Below are 16563 nucleotides of genomic sequence, written 5' to 3'. Positions count from 1 at the left end.
CTTTCACTTGCTCTGGCACTCCCTTCCATTGCCAGAGTGATTTTACAGCAGCTTTAGTCTAAATTAAAACCAGGACCAGTGTCTGCCATCCATGTTTTAGGATTTAAAACCAGTCATTTCCCAAGATAATTATGGTGCGGTTGAGACCAGAAGCAGCTTCCCAAAAATTGGTTAATATCCAGATTTGGGTTTCTTCACTGGCTTAAATGGAGTGGAATATTATCTCCTCTATAGTCTGCCTAAAAGATAGATTTGATGTCTGCAAGCAAAGACATGAAATTGCTATAGGCTTCCATTCTTATAGCCTGCCACCTGTTTGATTTATGTGATAAGTGATCTCATATGACCCTCCAAGGCACTGAACCATTAGAGAGTTATGTTGCACAGAGATAAGAAATCTTCAGAGATACCTAAATCTTCTTTTACCACTGGGAGTTTAATCTGTTCTGGAATAAAGAACATTTTTATGTATGATATTGCTATCTTGCTAGCCATACTAATATTCAAAGGGATACACAGACTTAAATCAATAGCAAAGTGACAAAGATCTTAAAACTGAAGTAGTCACCAAGTGGATGCCAGACAGCTCTTCTAGGTTTTATCTTTGTTCCTTTCATTCTGTTTCTTGAAAGATGAGTAGCTGTAAGGGTTCACATTTAAGACTTCTGTTAATCTTTCCACCAGGTAGGAAGCTGGCAAAAGCACCCTTTCACTGTGGAAAGCCCTGGAAAGTCACATCACTCATTTGGGACTTGTTTATTTTAGGCTTTGTGGAAGCATGGCTTTGGATATTTTATTTTTTTCACTGAATTTCTGTAAATTCAGTGATGTGGGTTTCTCTCTGCCTAGAATGAATGAAAATGCTCAGAACCTCAGGTGGGATGTGAATTCTTGGCAGAGGTCAGGGAAAGCACAGATGGGTAATTTCTGTGGTTTAAATCCAACTGTAACATCTTCTCCGACAGAGGAAGGCAGCGCTGCCTCGTATTCCTCTAACTGAGCCCACCCCTCGTGCAGTATTTCTTCACAGAATTTGTAGGTACTGTTGTTCCAGCATGTATGGAGTCCATACATTCCATCTACAGGACTTTAGACACACAGGACCAGCCAGCCAGAAGCAGCTCACACGTGACTCTGCTTCAGGGTAGCCTGTGATGGCCATTTTCTGACAAATAAGAAAAGCGTTAAGATATTGGGCACTTTCCTGGGCTGCAGCTTCCTACCTACCTTGACACGGTGCTGAGGTTAATGATCTGTGTGGCCAGGCAAGTCAACCTGAGGGAGGAATCAGACATCATCTTTTTTTATTTCTCCTTGATCCTGAAAAATCTTCTGGTCCTTGCAATTTGGGCTACAGTCATTTCCTTCCAGGCTCTTTAATAATTGCCTTGATTGGTGACCCATGGCATTGCATCCTCTCAGCTGTGGCCATGTCCACTTGGTTATTTTGTTTGTCCTGTTGTGCATATTGAAATACATGAAAGCAGGGACTGATGCCACCAAAGCTTTGGCAGTATTGTAGGCATGTTTTTCCAAAAAGATGTATCTATTTCTTGAAAATTCTCCTCAAGGAAGTGAGGCTTCTTTTTAAATTAATGCAAGGCAGAGATGAATAGTCCCCATGTGCTATTTTGGCTTTTTACTCAAAGCTGTTTATGAGGAGAAGCTCTTGGCCAAGTTAAATGAACCTACTCTTCCTCACAATGGCAAATACTGTCAGTGCCGGTCATTGTACACCTTCATAAAGGTGCTGGCACCCAAATCTGCAGTGCTGGCAGCCCACAGACACCAGGCAAACATCAAATTTTGTAGGGGGACCACACAATGATGCAATAAGCACAGCTGTTTCATGTCAGCATTCAGAAAGCTTACAATAGGGTTTTATTCAGTGAGCCATTCCTTTTGTAACACCATTAGAGTTATTTGCTAGGAGAAACTGGCCTCGACTAATCGCTTTTAATTTTTTATCAAATGCACTGTGGGAGCTGCAGGAATATGCATGAGACAGCAACAAGCAAGTGGTGTTTGTTTAGAATAAATACACTCTGAGTAAGAATTGAGTCCATTCCCTCCTGGCCACGGTTGTAGAAATGCAGACAAGTCCCTGCAGAGGCCTGTGGAGGGTCATGGCCTGGCTTCAGACAGGGATGCTGCAGGAGCACCTGCTGGAAGGAGAGAGCTGCAGGCAGGCAGGTGCAGAGGAGCAGCGCTGTTCCTGGGAAACCCTAACCATCCCAGCCACTTTCAGCCATGATAAGCAAGCTTTAGGGAGTGGGAATGCTGCCAGGGGAGACCCTGGAGCCCCCAGGCAGGGTGACAGCTGGAGAAGGCTCCTGAGCTTCCAGAGCTGCTGAGCTGGGCCGAGCAAGGGGCCAGCTGGGCTGACAGAGCTGCTCCAGGTGTTTGGGAAAATGCCACTGGAAAACTGGGGGTGGTGGGAAAAGAAAAGCTGACCCAAGAGAATTAGAAGGCATGCCAGGAAGGAAGACAGGAGGTAAAAACTAAAGACAGAGCAGCAGTGTTTAGTAGTAATGGGAAACAATTTTTGTACTCGTTATTCCCCAAACTCAGAGCACTCCCAGATAGTTTTCTTGCACTATGAGACTCCATATCCAGGGCAGAAACACAAGGTGTGGCGGAGCTCACAGGGCTGTGCGCAGGGATGAGCTGCTCCAGAAGTGCTGCTTTCCTGTCTGACATCAACTCAGCATTGCACTGAAAAATCATGAATCAGCCCTACAAAGTAGTTTTTAAAAATTATAAACATGAGAGTTCCTGGTGTTAGTTATAATCACAAGCATTTTCACCACCGCTCTAAAGCTTAGGCATACCTTACAAAACAAATATATGCATGGAAACTGAGATCCTTATATGTTCAGATAATCCACTGGTTATGATTTTTAAGAAAAAAAACATAAGCTGAGAATCACAAGAGCTGAAAAACACTGCAAATTGAGTCTGACTGGCATCAAAGCAGTGCCAGGCTCTATCTACATGGTCTTTAGCAATAAGATAAGAGCACATTTTATCAGCAATCTGAGCTGGCTGGGTGCATCTCGTTCCTCCTCAAAAACCCTGCTAGGTATTTACATCATGCTAAAGTCATCCCATTAACCTTTTCCAGCACTTGCCTGAGAATGGCAAGGCAGAGGTATCCAAGGATGGGACCTGAGGCAGTATAAACCCTGAGAAAGGAGCTCCAATTTCCCAGGCAGCCAGCTCAGGTATGGCACAGCCCCAGTGCTGTTTAAATCACCTGGCCATATAGCAGAGAGGGGGTTTCAAGGACTCACCTGTGGTGCTATAAAGGAACCATCAAAGGCATGTTGGTGTGAAGGAGAATATTTCATTTCAATATTAAGAAGTTCTGTGTTGGGTCCTGAGCTGGGCACAGACACTGTATTCCCTGCAATAAATGATTTCCCCAGAGTGTTTATGCGTGTGAGAGAGGGCAAATTTGTATTTATTGAGATGGAGCCAGCTGGCAGGAGTAAAGCAGGGCAAGGCACGTCAGAGTTTGAATTTATTACCAATCCTGTAGGCCATTTTCCTTTCATTGTGACGGTAATGCCGTTCTGAGCCTCTGCCAGGCTTTGAGGGCAGAGCCATTGGCGAGTTGACCCCCTGCTTTGCACCCTTCATTTTTCTCACTTTGCAGGTTTTGACTGAGCTAATGCTTTCAGGAAAAAAGGCTTATTGATTAGAGTGAAGTCGCTTGCAGCATCTGGGCTTTTATTGGTGCAGTTTGTGAGGTGTTGTTAGCTGTCTGGTAGTGCTTGTTCTCACACATTTAGTAAATTCTTGCTGGCTTCTCTGCCCTCCTTGCTTAGACCTTTCTCACTTTAACCACTCACCTTCTCACCTGCCCAGAGCAGTCCTGTTAGGACTGAAGCCTAAGATCGCCTCAGCTGGTCTGAAGATCATCCTCCTCCACTACATTTTAATTTGCACATTGTCTTTCATTCTGCAATACAAAAATGGCCATCAACTCTCATCTCCATGTGATCTTTGTTTTTACCTAGATTTTATAGGTGAAAACAAGCATGTATGCTGTTAGGACAAGCTAGAGCAAGCCTTTTTTTGAAGTTTTCCTTTCAACAATAGCAAAGATATCCCACTATGAGGAGTCAAGTCAGAATCAGGGGTTGTGATAAGCACGTGTCTGATCACATCGATCAAAGGAAGACTACATCAGAGTAGTCATAATTCATAATTCATTATAGTCGTATTTTGTATATTCAAGCATGTGGTGATGTTTTATATTGTTTCTTTGTTGTGTTCTCCTGTGTAGTTGAAATACATTGAACAAGGATTGTTGTAATAGTCCTAAAAAGCTATGTGAAGACTGAGCTGAGGCTTTCTTGAGTTTGCCCTATTACCTTCAGAGTCTTGTTAGCAAAGAGAGGTTCAAAGATCTGTGTCTAGCCAGTGTTGCCACCTGATTGTCTCTCACTCCCATGGCTCCCCAGCTACTCTTCCCACACCCCTCACTCCTCACAGTGTGGTCTGTGGGGCAAGGTACCTGCATGTCCCCTGTGGCACTTTGTGTACCAGACCAAGATGCTCTGCATACCCCTAACCATACCACTGGAGCTGCTTTTCTGGAAATTGCCAGGAGTTCATTACCATCCTGCCTTTGCCACTCATCAAGCACCTTGGGAAGACACTGAGCAAGGGTTATTCAGCAGCTCAAGCACAGAGATTTTGATGTCTACATTTTAAAACCTCTAAACCACTGATCCATAGAGCATGAGTCTGGGAAGCTGTGTGGCTGAAGTCCTAGTATGATTTTTTGGGGTTGTAGCTACAACCATTTTGTAGGTCTGTACCTACAGAAGACTTCAAAGAGATTGAATGTAAAAAGAAATTAGAGGTGGCTACAGTGGCAGTGGGCATTTTAGGAGCTTCTAGTTTTCTCCTGATGTTACAGGAAATAAGCACAGGGTCAAGCCAATCTATTGATGATACTTTCAATCTGTTTTTTTTTCAGCTAGGGAGACAGAGTAAAATGCCTCAGAAATGGTTTCTTTCTTGTGGGACCTGCAAACAATACAGACATTCTTGAAACCACAGCTATCTCATCAGAGCACTGTGAGAATGCCAGAGAAGGACCAAATGATTAAAACAGGAGCTGTTGTGGTTCCCACAGTCCATTGACTCTGTAAATTGTGTGCTTCACAGCTGAGAATTTATATTGCTTAGGAGATTGACATAGTCTCTCAAGTGACTTTCAAGTAATGTTAGTGACCTTCTAACCCTTGTTAGCACATTTCTTTGGACACTGAGTTGATAATCTTGCTTAAAATTTCTCAGTTGTGTGAGTAATAAGTGGTGGGCTTCAGTGATTAGCCGCCCTGGAGCCCTACTATGTTCCTGTAGGGCCTTGGTGTTAAAACCTCAATAGTTGCTAATATGAAAACTACCTAGCATGCATGAGAAGAAGACTCATTCTCTGATTTAGAAGAGGAATCCAGAAACTAGAGTATTTTTTGCTAACAATTTTTTCCATTTGGGTTAGAAAAGAAGTGCAAATCAGCAAGTGCAGTGAGGGGGAAAAAAGAAAAAAGAGTCACCTTAGAAAATAAGCATCCACTAGTCCTCAAGCTAGAAAGCAGCAGGAAATATTGGGAAAATAACTCGTTGTAAGATGTCTGATTTATCAAAGCAGTTATCTGCACAGCATGGAGAAAACAAGCCCTGTGTGTGTCAGCTCTGGGTGTGGGTGCATATGCCAGTGGGTATGTTTGTGTAGGGAGAGAAAACACACCTATAAACAATGTAAAGAATAATGTTATCCGTATTACTGACAACAGAAAGAGCATAAACAGGAGATAAACAGTTGTCTTTTTGAGTAAGGACTGCTGCACATTTACACAATTAATGACAACATGCACATTGACTGTGGAAAGCTGGTCACAGGGCTCCTTCAGAAAAATACGAAGGAGTGACTTATTATTTTCAAATAGAAATTCAGAACTGCAATGTGCTATAGAGTGGATGATCTTCTCCAAATCAGTTACTGCTCTTCAACATGCTCTGTCTTTCAAATGCCTTTTTTAATGGTTTAAGTAGCTATTTCACTTACTCTGTGATGTAGGACTGTGTGAGGTCCCCAGCCAAGCAGCACGTGCTGGGCAGTGATGAATAGAAGCATTGCAGGGAGGAAGAGAGCAGGGCATATGTTTTAAATTAAAAGGAAATGCAAGGGAAGTTATTTGCAGAATAACAAAATAAAGAAGTTAAAGCTCCATTCCATAAAGTATATATTCTCACCCTCCTGAACTGCAGCAATTGTCATGTTTCTGATAGGTGAGGACTGCTTGGCTCTTGTAAGAAGACATCTGCCCATAGGTGCCATAGTCACTCGTTACATGTCCTGCCTAAAATCTTAACCACTGGAAATCCCCTGCCTGGGTTGGCTGTCAGAGTTATCTCCTCAGTAAAAGAGATTTCTTTGTTTAAAATCTAAATGAAACATTGCAGGCCTGGATGCAGCTGCAGGGAGGGGAGGTGGGGAGGATCTCACATGAGCCTTGTGATGTTGTGGGGCCAGAATCACACGGGCAGCACGTGGAGATGCTAATGGTGTGAGGATGTGGCACCTGGACTCCTTGTCCACCCTCATACATTGGCTTTTATAACATGTGAGCCTCAATCATTTAAGGAAACAGAAAAACCACAGCTCAGCCCTTCCCTGTAAAGCCTGATGACACAGTAGAACAAAAATCCAGAGTGTGTTTTTCCTGGTTTCCCCTTTGTTTTTTCATACATGAATTTTATGGATATAAAGGTGAGCAAATTTGTACAAATAGAGCAAAGCTACCTTTTTTTTTTTTTTCCTTTTGGGATAATCAGATAATCAGAATGCTTTTCATAGGTGAATTTTTTTTCAGTTTAATATAGTCTAAATTCAAGCATGACTGATAGGAAATTAATGCAGCATAGTCCATACCTAAAAATACCAACACGTCCTTTGACTATATTAAGGCTCAGGAAAAAAGCATTTTAGATAAGATCTACCTTTGGTATTTCTGTGATTTCTATCACTGTAGTATCTAAGCTTATCACAGTATTTTAATATACTTGTTTCCACATTCTCTGTTGGGAGGAAATGATATTATTCCTGTTATCACATAGTGGGAAGCATGGCAGAGGTTATATAACATGTCCAGGATAGGGAGGCAAATTTGTTGAAAAACAGGCATTTCGAGTCAGCCTTGCTCTTCTAGGGGCAAAAGCCCTTTCTCCTCAAACAGCTTTCAGAAAGCCTGGGATTCTCGTCCTTTTTTGAATAAATAACAAAAGCAGCTGATTCCAAGTCAGAGCCCCCTGACACAGAAGCCTCTGCTAACAACCTGGATGTACATCAGGCAGATGATTTGTCCAGTGGGTGTCACTGGGGCTACCAACACACTCCAGCTTTGGTGGGTTGCACCCAGGTGTGCAGAAGGCTGCACCACCACGGTGCTGACTCCAAATGCTCGAGAGGTGACACTGCAGAGGTGCAGATAACATCATCAGTCTGAACAGAGCTGATTGATGCTTAAAGTCTGCCTTGGTTTAATAACTCTGCAACTGGCAGGAGGATATCACTGGGTACAATGCTTTGCTGGAGTGTGGCATCTTTCAAAAGATACCAAAGGGTGTTTATACACTTCAGTAGAAACATGGATAATGTTTCTTTTGGATCTTTTAACAAACCTTCTTCTTGGTGCCTACCTTAGTGGTCTCATTCTGTCTTTCAGTACTCAGCTGTTAGTATTTTTTTGCAGTCCTCTTACACTCAAATTTTGATTTTTCCCCTTAGTCCCTTCTTGTTTTTGGCTTACAGGCCAAGTACAAACCTTACACAATTGCAGATATCAGCATTGACTTTCCCCCTGGTTTCAAATTTAACCTATGCTGGAGATTGTCCTCTCCTCTGGACAGCACTAAATCTTCCCTGCCAGAGATAACTAGTCCTTGGGGCTCGTAGCTGTGCTTCTGCAGAGAAAAATGTTTTGCCTTTGGAGTGGACTAGATTGCACCACAAGGCAGGTAATTTCAAAACATTTTCGAGGAAAGCATCCCCTTGGGGCCACCTCAAGGCCTTCATGGGTAAAGGACACGAGGCAGCATGTGATGCTATCAGTGCCCCTCCATTATTTTCTTAGGGAACAAAGTGGCAAGGCTCAGTGGGGACATGACCTTCCTGGGCTGCAGCTTGAAGGGGTCATTGATTAAGGAGAGAGGGGAAAGGAAGGGGTTTTCTCTGGTTTTCCTTTTAACTGTGTAACTGAGGGGATTTGTCACAGGCAGCATGGAGATCTCTGTGTTGTTGGCCCGCTCAGGAGCACTGTTGGCCGGCCGTCGGCTTTGTGAGCAGCGCATTAAGCTGATGCAGTGAATAGATTTTTCTAGAAAGAGAGAAGTGCTTTGCTACAGTGCTGTCTTTACTAATGTATATTCTTCTGCTTTCCATCAAACAGTCAATGAAGGCTCAGGTGAAACCAATCAAAAAGAGACATCGACCTGTGACATTTGCCAGTTCGGGGCGGAGTGCGATGAAGATGCAGAGGATGTTTGGTACAGTAATTTGCTCTACTCTTCTATTTTAATGAATGTTGTATTATTTAAAGGTACTGTGGTTTGGAAAGCATTACAAATGTTAGATACTCTGTTTTATGCACACAGAGATTCATCTCAAAGTGACTAAGGTGGTTATCACTCTGAAAAAATCTATTTTGGAACATGCACGATTTAGACCAAGTTTAGAAACACAGTTATCCATTTTGTTGCCATTATAACTTATTTTATTCCATCTGGGGTTTTACAGCTTCATACTTCAGTAAAAAATAGAATTGGGAAAAATAATTGACCTAAAGCTTTTCCAGTTAAAAAGTATCATTAGTATTATCATCATGCTAATTCATGTGTGGCATTAGAAAGGCTGGGAAATCTGTCTCACTTTTTCCTATTTTGTTGGAGTTGAAAACCTTGCCCTCAATTGCTTGAAAAAATGAGAGTGTACATTTAGACATTTTCTCAATGGAAATTGTTTTAATTTTTATTTTTTAAAAGGAGTTTCAAAATTATTTGGATTTTTTTTATTTTAAACCTTAATTACAAAAGCTGAAGGGAAATAATTCTATCAACTCAGACTTTTATTTTTCATTTTGCCTAGGATATATGCAAAGTTACATTAAGCCAACTCTGAGCTAATCATTTCATTGTGATTTTAGAACAGCCAATAGGTCACTATGCACAGAGCTGTATTTCTAACACTGCCCTAATGCCACACCTCATGTTTCTCTCTAAGTAACTAAACAGATTTAGAGAGAGAACAAAATAACCATGCAGATGTCAGAGCTGCTGTCTGGATGGTGCCTCTGGAGCTGTGAGCTAATGGTAGCTAAAGGATGGATGCACAACCTACTCAGTGAGGCGTCAGTAAAACACTGAGGCCAGAGCTCTAGTGGGGAGAATCAGAATGGAGCAGAGAGGAGTCAATAAATGATGGTGAGCATGATAGCTGGGCCCAGTGTTGGGCAGCTGACCCCACCCAGGCAAGGCATCCGTGCACCCTGCTCAGGCATGAAATTAGGAACAGTTCTGCTGTTGAGTGAAGGAGCTCAGGAATATGGTCATGGTTATCCATTTATGCTCTTTTTGGTTTTGTCTTGCCAGCCTCTTAGTAATCTCTGGTTCTAGTCCTTAAAAAAACCTGAAGCAGAAAAAACACTGAGTCCTTGCTCTGGCTTCAGACATCAAAAGGAATTGTGGTGTTGAAAAACAGAAGCAAGGTGCATCATGGTTATAGGTTTCAGTAATGTAATGAAATTTGTGAGTAAGAAATTGCCTAATGTTGACTTTGCTTAAGAAAATTACCCCAGGTGTTACGATTTTCATTGTCTCCTTGACTGGTTGTCCTTGAGAGCTTTGGTGGTGCAATGTAGAAACAAAACCACGGTGAAATTAATATATCAAAATTCACAGTCTAGTGCTCATGTTTTCATAATTAAGTGTGCTTCCAAATTGGAAGGCAGGAGAAGAGAGGGGCAAGGAATAAAATTAGCTACAAGATAACATTATTAATCATAAGCACTGAGTAGCAGTGTTTATTTTTTTCCAGAAATAGCTTGGTAAAACTGCCTGATCCAACTTACCCCAGTGTTCCCACTGCAGCTTTTGCACAATCTAATTCCTCCCCTTTGAAACAAGTTGGCTTTTACAGAGCAGCAGAATGATGGCAGGAGCTGAGGTGCTCAGTCTTTATTGACAGGCACTCTTCCTGCAGGGGAAGGTGCTTCTGGGGGCAGGAAGCAGGGAAGGGCTGGCACTGGGAGGATGCTCCCAGACAAACTGTTAGGAGGCAGGAAAGCCAATTCCCATCCAAAAACCCAAACCCCATCTAAAGCCTGTGAAAGGTGTGCTTTGAAGTAACCAATTTCATATGCCATAACTGAGCTCTATTTTCCTGTCTTTGCCCCCTGATTAGTCTTGGATAAGCATCTTCCTAAACAATGAGCCTTCTGGCTGTCAGCTTTTCATTATTTTTATTTCTAGAATAAAAGTGGAATAAGTATGGAGGTTGTTGATCCCTCTTTCCAATATATGTTAGCTGAATTGTCATGTTTGGCACCAGAGGCACATGTTGCCCCACTCCCCTTGCCAAGAAATGTCAATTTATTATTTGTTCACTATTTTTATGTGGATCAAGTATCAGATGTAAGCAGGGCTCCTTTAGCTCCCTCACCTGACTGATGAGGTTTGTAAAATCCAAACAGGGCCAGCAGTTCCTGGTGGTCCTGGGACCTGCTTTACAGGATGTCAATCCCAGCAGCAGCAGTGAATCCCTGTCAGTCAGGAACAGTCTGAGGTGCAGGGTCAGTGCCTGATCTGCTCCAGGTGAGAGGAATGGTAGCAGAGCCAGACTTCAGAGAGCTGGAGATGCAAGGCTGGCTGTTTGCCTACTATTTCTAGGGTGCCAGAGTAGATCAGAAAAGAGAGCACAGGTGTGATAGCAGATGTGGTTGGGCTGCTGATGATTTAAAGTGACAATTGACATTCTTCTCTATTGTCACAGTCTATATTTTGCAGACCGTTATCTCTAGTTTAACTCTTCTTTTTTTTTTTTTTTTGGTTATTCATTGCCAGTTGTCACTCATCTAAATTGTGCTATTGTGTTCTGTCACCATTATTTTTAATTCTTTTTATTTGTGAAAAACCAATCTGTTAATGGCTAGACCTCTGGGATTCTAATGGGGGGGTTGGCACACAGAAGATTACTTGAAGCAGTAAGATTTGTGTGAACATTTTCTGGAAAGTGCTGAGGAAAGGCAGGAAAGAAACCTCTGTAATAACAGGTTTTCCATGGCATGCAGAAGCACACATGTGTTATTATCCCATTCTGCAGTCAAGTATCATGAGAGTGAATGCAATTTGGCATTCCATTAGTGAATCTCTTTCTCTAAGTCAAAAACAAAGATTGTTCACTTGAAAGTCTTTAACATCTTGCTGCTTTAATATGTGAAAGCTTCTTGTCACTAAGAGGATCGTGTATTACTGGCATTATTCCCACCTTTAATGCATTTTGCACCAGTGGGCTTCATGAATATTTAAAGCAGGGCAGTGGCTACACTCTTTAGCACGGGGTTGCAATCTATTGGTAAATCAGACATTTGGTGTTGCTTGCTTTGGGTTTTATTTCTGAGCTGGCTAAGGAATAATTGATTTTGTATGACAGGGCTACTCAACATAACACCCCGAGAGATATACTTAAAAGGAATTGAAGAATGAGGCGTAACGTTTTGAGCCGTGGTGTATTGCTCAGCTCTTCCAAAAAGCATCTATGAAACACTCACTGGACATAAATAGTGCTCACCAAATGGAGTGCCTGCTCTCTGCTGGAGTGGCTCAGTGTCAGTGCAGAACCATGTCAGAAACCTGGGCTCCAGCATTAATCTCCTCCTTGTGAGCCACTGAGTAAATAAGAGCACTCCCTACACTGGACAAGCCATGGTTTGGATAAATACTGGGCAGCTGTTTCAGAGGTCCACTCATATGTCCAAAGTGGAAGGAGATAAAGAATAAGAAAGATCCTTTTGTTGAGTTTCCAGTTGGAAAATGCTGACAATTAGAGAGGATGGGAATATTTTCTTAAAACGAGATTAAAGCCTGCAAACCTCTGACTTGCAGAGTTAATCAAAATCAAGATGATGAATTGAGGTTAAATATGCATACTTTCCCTTTGCATTGCAGTGCCAGCAGGTCAGCCAGCAGCAGTGTGGAAGTGCAGCAGTGCCCACAGTAAGATGCAGGTTGCTAGCTGGAAGGCAGACACACAGTGGTCTGCTCAGGGAGAGCTTCCCCTACAGCCTGGCAGTGTCCAAGGAGGTGAGGAGATCTCCTCCAGAGTGCTCCTCTGCCTGCTCCTTCCTCTCTCTGGAGGCAGCAGCTCCCTGGCAGGAGGTGCCTGACCCTGGAATGGGCCACTGGTTTGTACCAGAGATAAAAAGGTGCCTAAATGCCCCTGCTGCTTCCTGCAACTTGGTCCCACTCACCCCAAGGACTTCTCCTTGGCTGGGAGTGGAGTATCATGCTCTGCAATAGGCACTGTGCTCGTGGTAGGAAACTTTCTTCCTTCCTCACAAGCCTGGCCCACAATGGAGGAGCCTTTTCCATTCCTTGCAAGTGGACAAGGATCCTACTGGGCAGGTTCAGCTCAGGAGAAGATGCTGAAGCCATTCTTGAAGGTCCCTGATGACCACAAGCTGGGACTTGGAGGGAGGCATCCAGGCCTGGAGGAAGGAGCTGGGCTTGTTCAGTGTGTGGGTCAGTGGGGAAGGAAGGAGGGCTGGTCCCAGGTGTGCTGTGCCCTGGGTGGCATTCCCAGGTGAGGAGGTGACACTGCAGCATAATTACAGCAGGTCCCTGTGTCCTGTGCCTCTGTCCACATGGCTGGGACAATAAACTCCACTCACCCACAGCAGACAGGTACATACACAAAAGCTATTACAAAGATGAGCTCTTTCAGCCCCTCATTTCATATTTTACTCCTAATCACTGGTACATTTAGTTTGGGTAAATGCTCCTATAAGGCAAGTGAACAGTCAGAAGCACGTGAGGAGGGTGAAACCACATTTTCATGCAAATAAGTGGCTCTGTAAATGGGAGATATCTGTGCAAATCATGCAGCTGCCATCTGCAGCGACCCCTGCAATCAATACTGCCCCAGCAATCAATATTTATCTTTATTATCGTATAGAAAGAAAACATAAAAGAAACTAATGATTTTGCCAGCTTCTCGATCCACACAGCAATTAGGTCAGTCAGTTTTGGCTCCCTTCCCCCTTCCATCAGTTGCTCTCAAGCAGAGCATTTGCAAACAAGATGCTGTACTGCTCTAAAGTACTAAAAGGTGGTTTGAAGTCTCACATACATTACACGGGTATTGGCTGCTTCATGTTCAGCAGTGTGTATAATAACTATGTGTGACCTACTTGTTCCAGATGCAGAAACAACGAGCTGCTTTAACATCTGCAATGTCCCAGACATTATACAGTAGATATGTTGCTGTTTGCTGCTGCTTTTCCTTCTCTTCTAGTGAAAATATAGATCTGTGTTCATAGCTGGGCATAACACTTACACATACATGTTGGACTTGTGCTCCAATAAGCAAAGGAATGGAATAAAATCATTAAAATTGCACAGTTCTGCAAAAACTTACATTTCTGCTTAGCTTGAGATCATACCTAAGGCATGAATTGGAGCTGCTGCTGCATAAATCTTCACATGGAGATTAGTAGTCATGTCTAATAAGAGTCCAGGCAAGGGTTTGCAGAGGGAATTAAAGGCACTGGAGCACAATCTCTGCATTGCACAGCAGTTGATGACCAAGCAGGTTGCACCCTCTCACACCCATGTCACTTATCCTAGCCCCAGCCTGGTAGCAGAGCTACCTCCAGTGCCTGCCCAGAAATTAGCCCACTTCTGTCTCAGTTACGTGCTAATGTTTCAATTGGTGTGTGTTCTGTGGTTAAAAGATTTTGAAATAAAAGGAAAGCAGCTGACTTCCATGGGAACTGTTGAGATAAGTGTAGGGACACCATTCAGTGGGTTAAGAGTCAGCAATACTGGAAAAAATGTAGCCTAAGCAACTGAAATTAGTCAATGAAGCACTTGCAATGAAAAGTAAAACTTGAGGAATATTAGAAAAAGCAAGATGATGTCTACCCTGTCTGTATGTGATGTTTTAATTACAAAGCCTGCTCTAAGAAAGGGCCAGGTCGGAGGCTTTTCTAGGAAGTTGGTCAGCCAGATCCTGCTGCCTGGAGTATGCGAGCTGAAGAGAGAACCCAGCCATGCTTCTTCATTTGGGACTTGGGAAAAAAATGCCATATGAACAGACACAAAAGTGGGAAAACTAGCAAAATACAAAATTGTAGCTTGAATTGTTGTCCACAGCACAAGAACAACATTGCAGCAGCTCCAGCTTAGGTGAAAGATTTGGCTTATTAGAAACCAGTGTCTAGACATCATGTTAGGGTCAGAAAATAAGGTCCCCAGGTGAGCATTGCATGAATGCCATGGTTCCTGTCAGGTTTCTCTTTGGCAAGCTGCTGAGGTACTACTGTAGGACTCTTTCAGAGGGCAGTTTCAACCAACACTGGCCTAGGTGTAAAAGTGACTTTGTTCCCAAGCATAAACAGGGAAAGATCCCCACAGCCTTCAGAAAGACCCAAAATCAAGCCAAAAATAGGTGATTTTCCTCTTTCTCAGAAGGAGTTTGCAGAAAGAGCCAACTGCTTTTTCCATACCTTTCCTGGCTCTGTCTTCAGCAGCCCTGAGAAAAGCTGTGGTCCAGATCTCCAGAGGAGGATGAGGGAATGAGCACCTTGTGTTTCTAAACTGATTGCACTACTAGTGCCCTGGCTAGAAAGGTATTGCTTGGAAAAATGATGGCTTGTTTGGCCAGCTGGTGAAATTGTTGCACTCTACATATATATTTTCTGGGTTTAGTTAAAAACAGCCATTTTTCCCAGTCAGGTGAGTTTCACAGAATCACTTTACCATCTCTGCATCCTTCATCCTGTGCCAAAATAGCCTATTTAATTTTGAAGTGAGACTGATTCCCAACACTTTTAGGATGATGGTTAGGAGAATTTGACTTTTCTCTCTGTTGAGTCAACACAATCCTTCAGAGGCATGTGTTCATTTGAGTAAGTCCTGCCTTTCCAGATTCTCAGGATTTATTTTCTTAATAACATGCTTAAAAAAAAAACCAAGACTTGCTTTAACATAAGCCAAGATTGTCTGGAGTTACTTATACTTCATAGTGTTTTATTACCAATACACTTTGGAACACTCTGGTAAATAATTCAGCCTACACAAAGAAATTGGCTATATTTTCTCTATACATCGAGGAAGTCTGTCGTGTAGACTATATATCATGGCTCTAAATGTTCTCAGATAAATGCAAGCCCACATTGTATTCCATCTGTACTACTCACCCAAGCAGGTTTTTAAGGACCCTATATGACACATCCATCTCTTATCCAAAAACTAGAATCTCTAACATTTGGTTTTGTAATAAAAATGACATTTTTTATCTTTTGCAATTACAGCAAAACCTGCTGTGTGTCCAGGGAATAATACTCTACACAATCATAAAGCTTATAGATCCTTTTTTTTTCCTTGTGCTCCTCTTTTCAGATGCTCACCCAAACTTGGTTTTCAGAAGGTGAATTCCAACCTAGGGAAGTCAAAGGAAGTTATCCCACTGACTTCAGTGAAACAAAAGTTCCCTCCCAGTTTGATAACTATGGAGTAACTTCTCAGTAGCCTGTGGAGCCTTTTGCTGGTAGAAGGGAGAACAAACTCAGTTGGAGTGTGAATGCTCTGTCAGTCTTACAGTGCAAAGGAATAACTTGGAAATTGTGATGATAAAAGCAGAATTTGCCTTACTGACTGCTTCAGTTGCTTCAGAGGAAATATTGATTTGTGAAAAGCCAAAAAATAATTTCTGAGATTTTTGGGGGAGGTTTTATGTCTTACCATACCATGCTCTTGTAGGAGCAAAACACAAATTCTTCTGAAATTCAAGGGGAGGAAGGCTTGTAAGAGACAGAGTCATCACTTGTTCTTTGCAATTAGTAGTCTGTCAACATTAGAGTTGGGGGAAAAAAGCTGCAATAATTTCAAAAGAATAGCTCAGCACAGATCAATTTTCCTGTTAGGTTTCTGTGGCCAAGATCCCTATCTGTGTGTGTGTGTGGATGGGAGACATGGAGAGGTGGGTGGTCAGCAGGGAGGAAATGTAAAGCTGACTTGCAATTAGTCCAGTTGGCTGTTTGCTGAAGAGTGGGGAGGAGCTGCAGTGGCTGCTCATATTCAAGGAGGGTTTTGGGGACAGTACCCAAGGGGGAAGGAAGGGAGGTTGGCCTCTCCTGCCTTCCCTGTGCCTGGCTGGGGGGCTGGAATGGCTCACCCAGCAGGAGCAGGTGAATTAAAGGTTGCTGTGCTGGGGGCAGCTGGGGGATGTGAGGTGGCAGCATCGAGGTGGTGTGGCTGTGGGACTGTGTT

At 42.9% G+C, this 16563-nt stretch overlaps 1 protein-coding gene across 1 annotated transcript in view; it reads left to right on the top strand.

Moving 5' to 3' along the window:
- The window catches only part of TMEFF2 (transmembrane protein with EGF like and two follistatin like domains 2), a 124497-nt gene that overhangs the window by 63940 nt on the left and 43994 nt on the right, over positions 1-16563 (top strand). The window contains exon 5 of the mRNA XM_066554015.1: positions 8469-8565. Within this exon, the coding sequence (XP_066410112.1) occupies positions 8469-8565 (97 nt within the window). The remainder of the gene's footprint in view (positions 1-8468; positions 8566-16563) is intronic.

This window comes from Molothrus aeneus, chromosome 7, assembly GCF_037042795.1.
Source record: "Molothrus aeneus isolate 106 chromosome 7, BPBGC_Maene_1.0, whole genome shotgun sequence".
Lineage (NCBI taxonomy): Eukaryota > Metazoa > Chordata > Aves > Passeriformes > Icteridae > Molothrus > Molothrus aeneus.
Note: the sequence above shows the minus strand (reverse complement) of the source record. Positions and strands in the feature narration are given on the sequence as shown.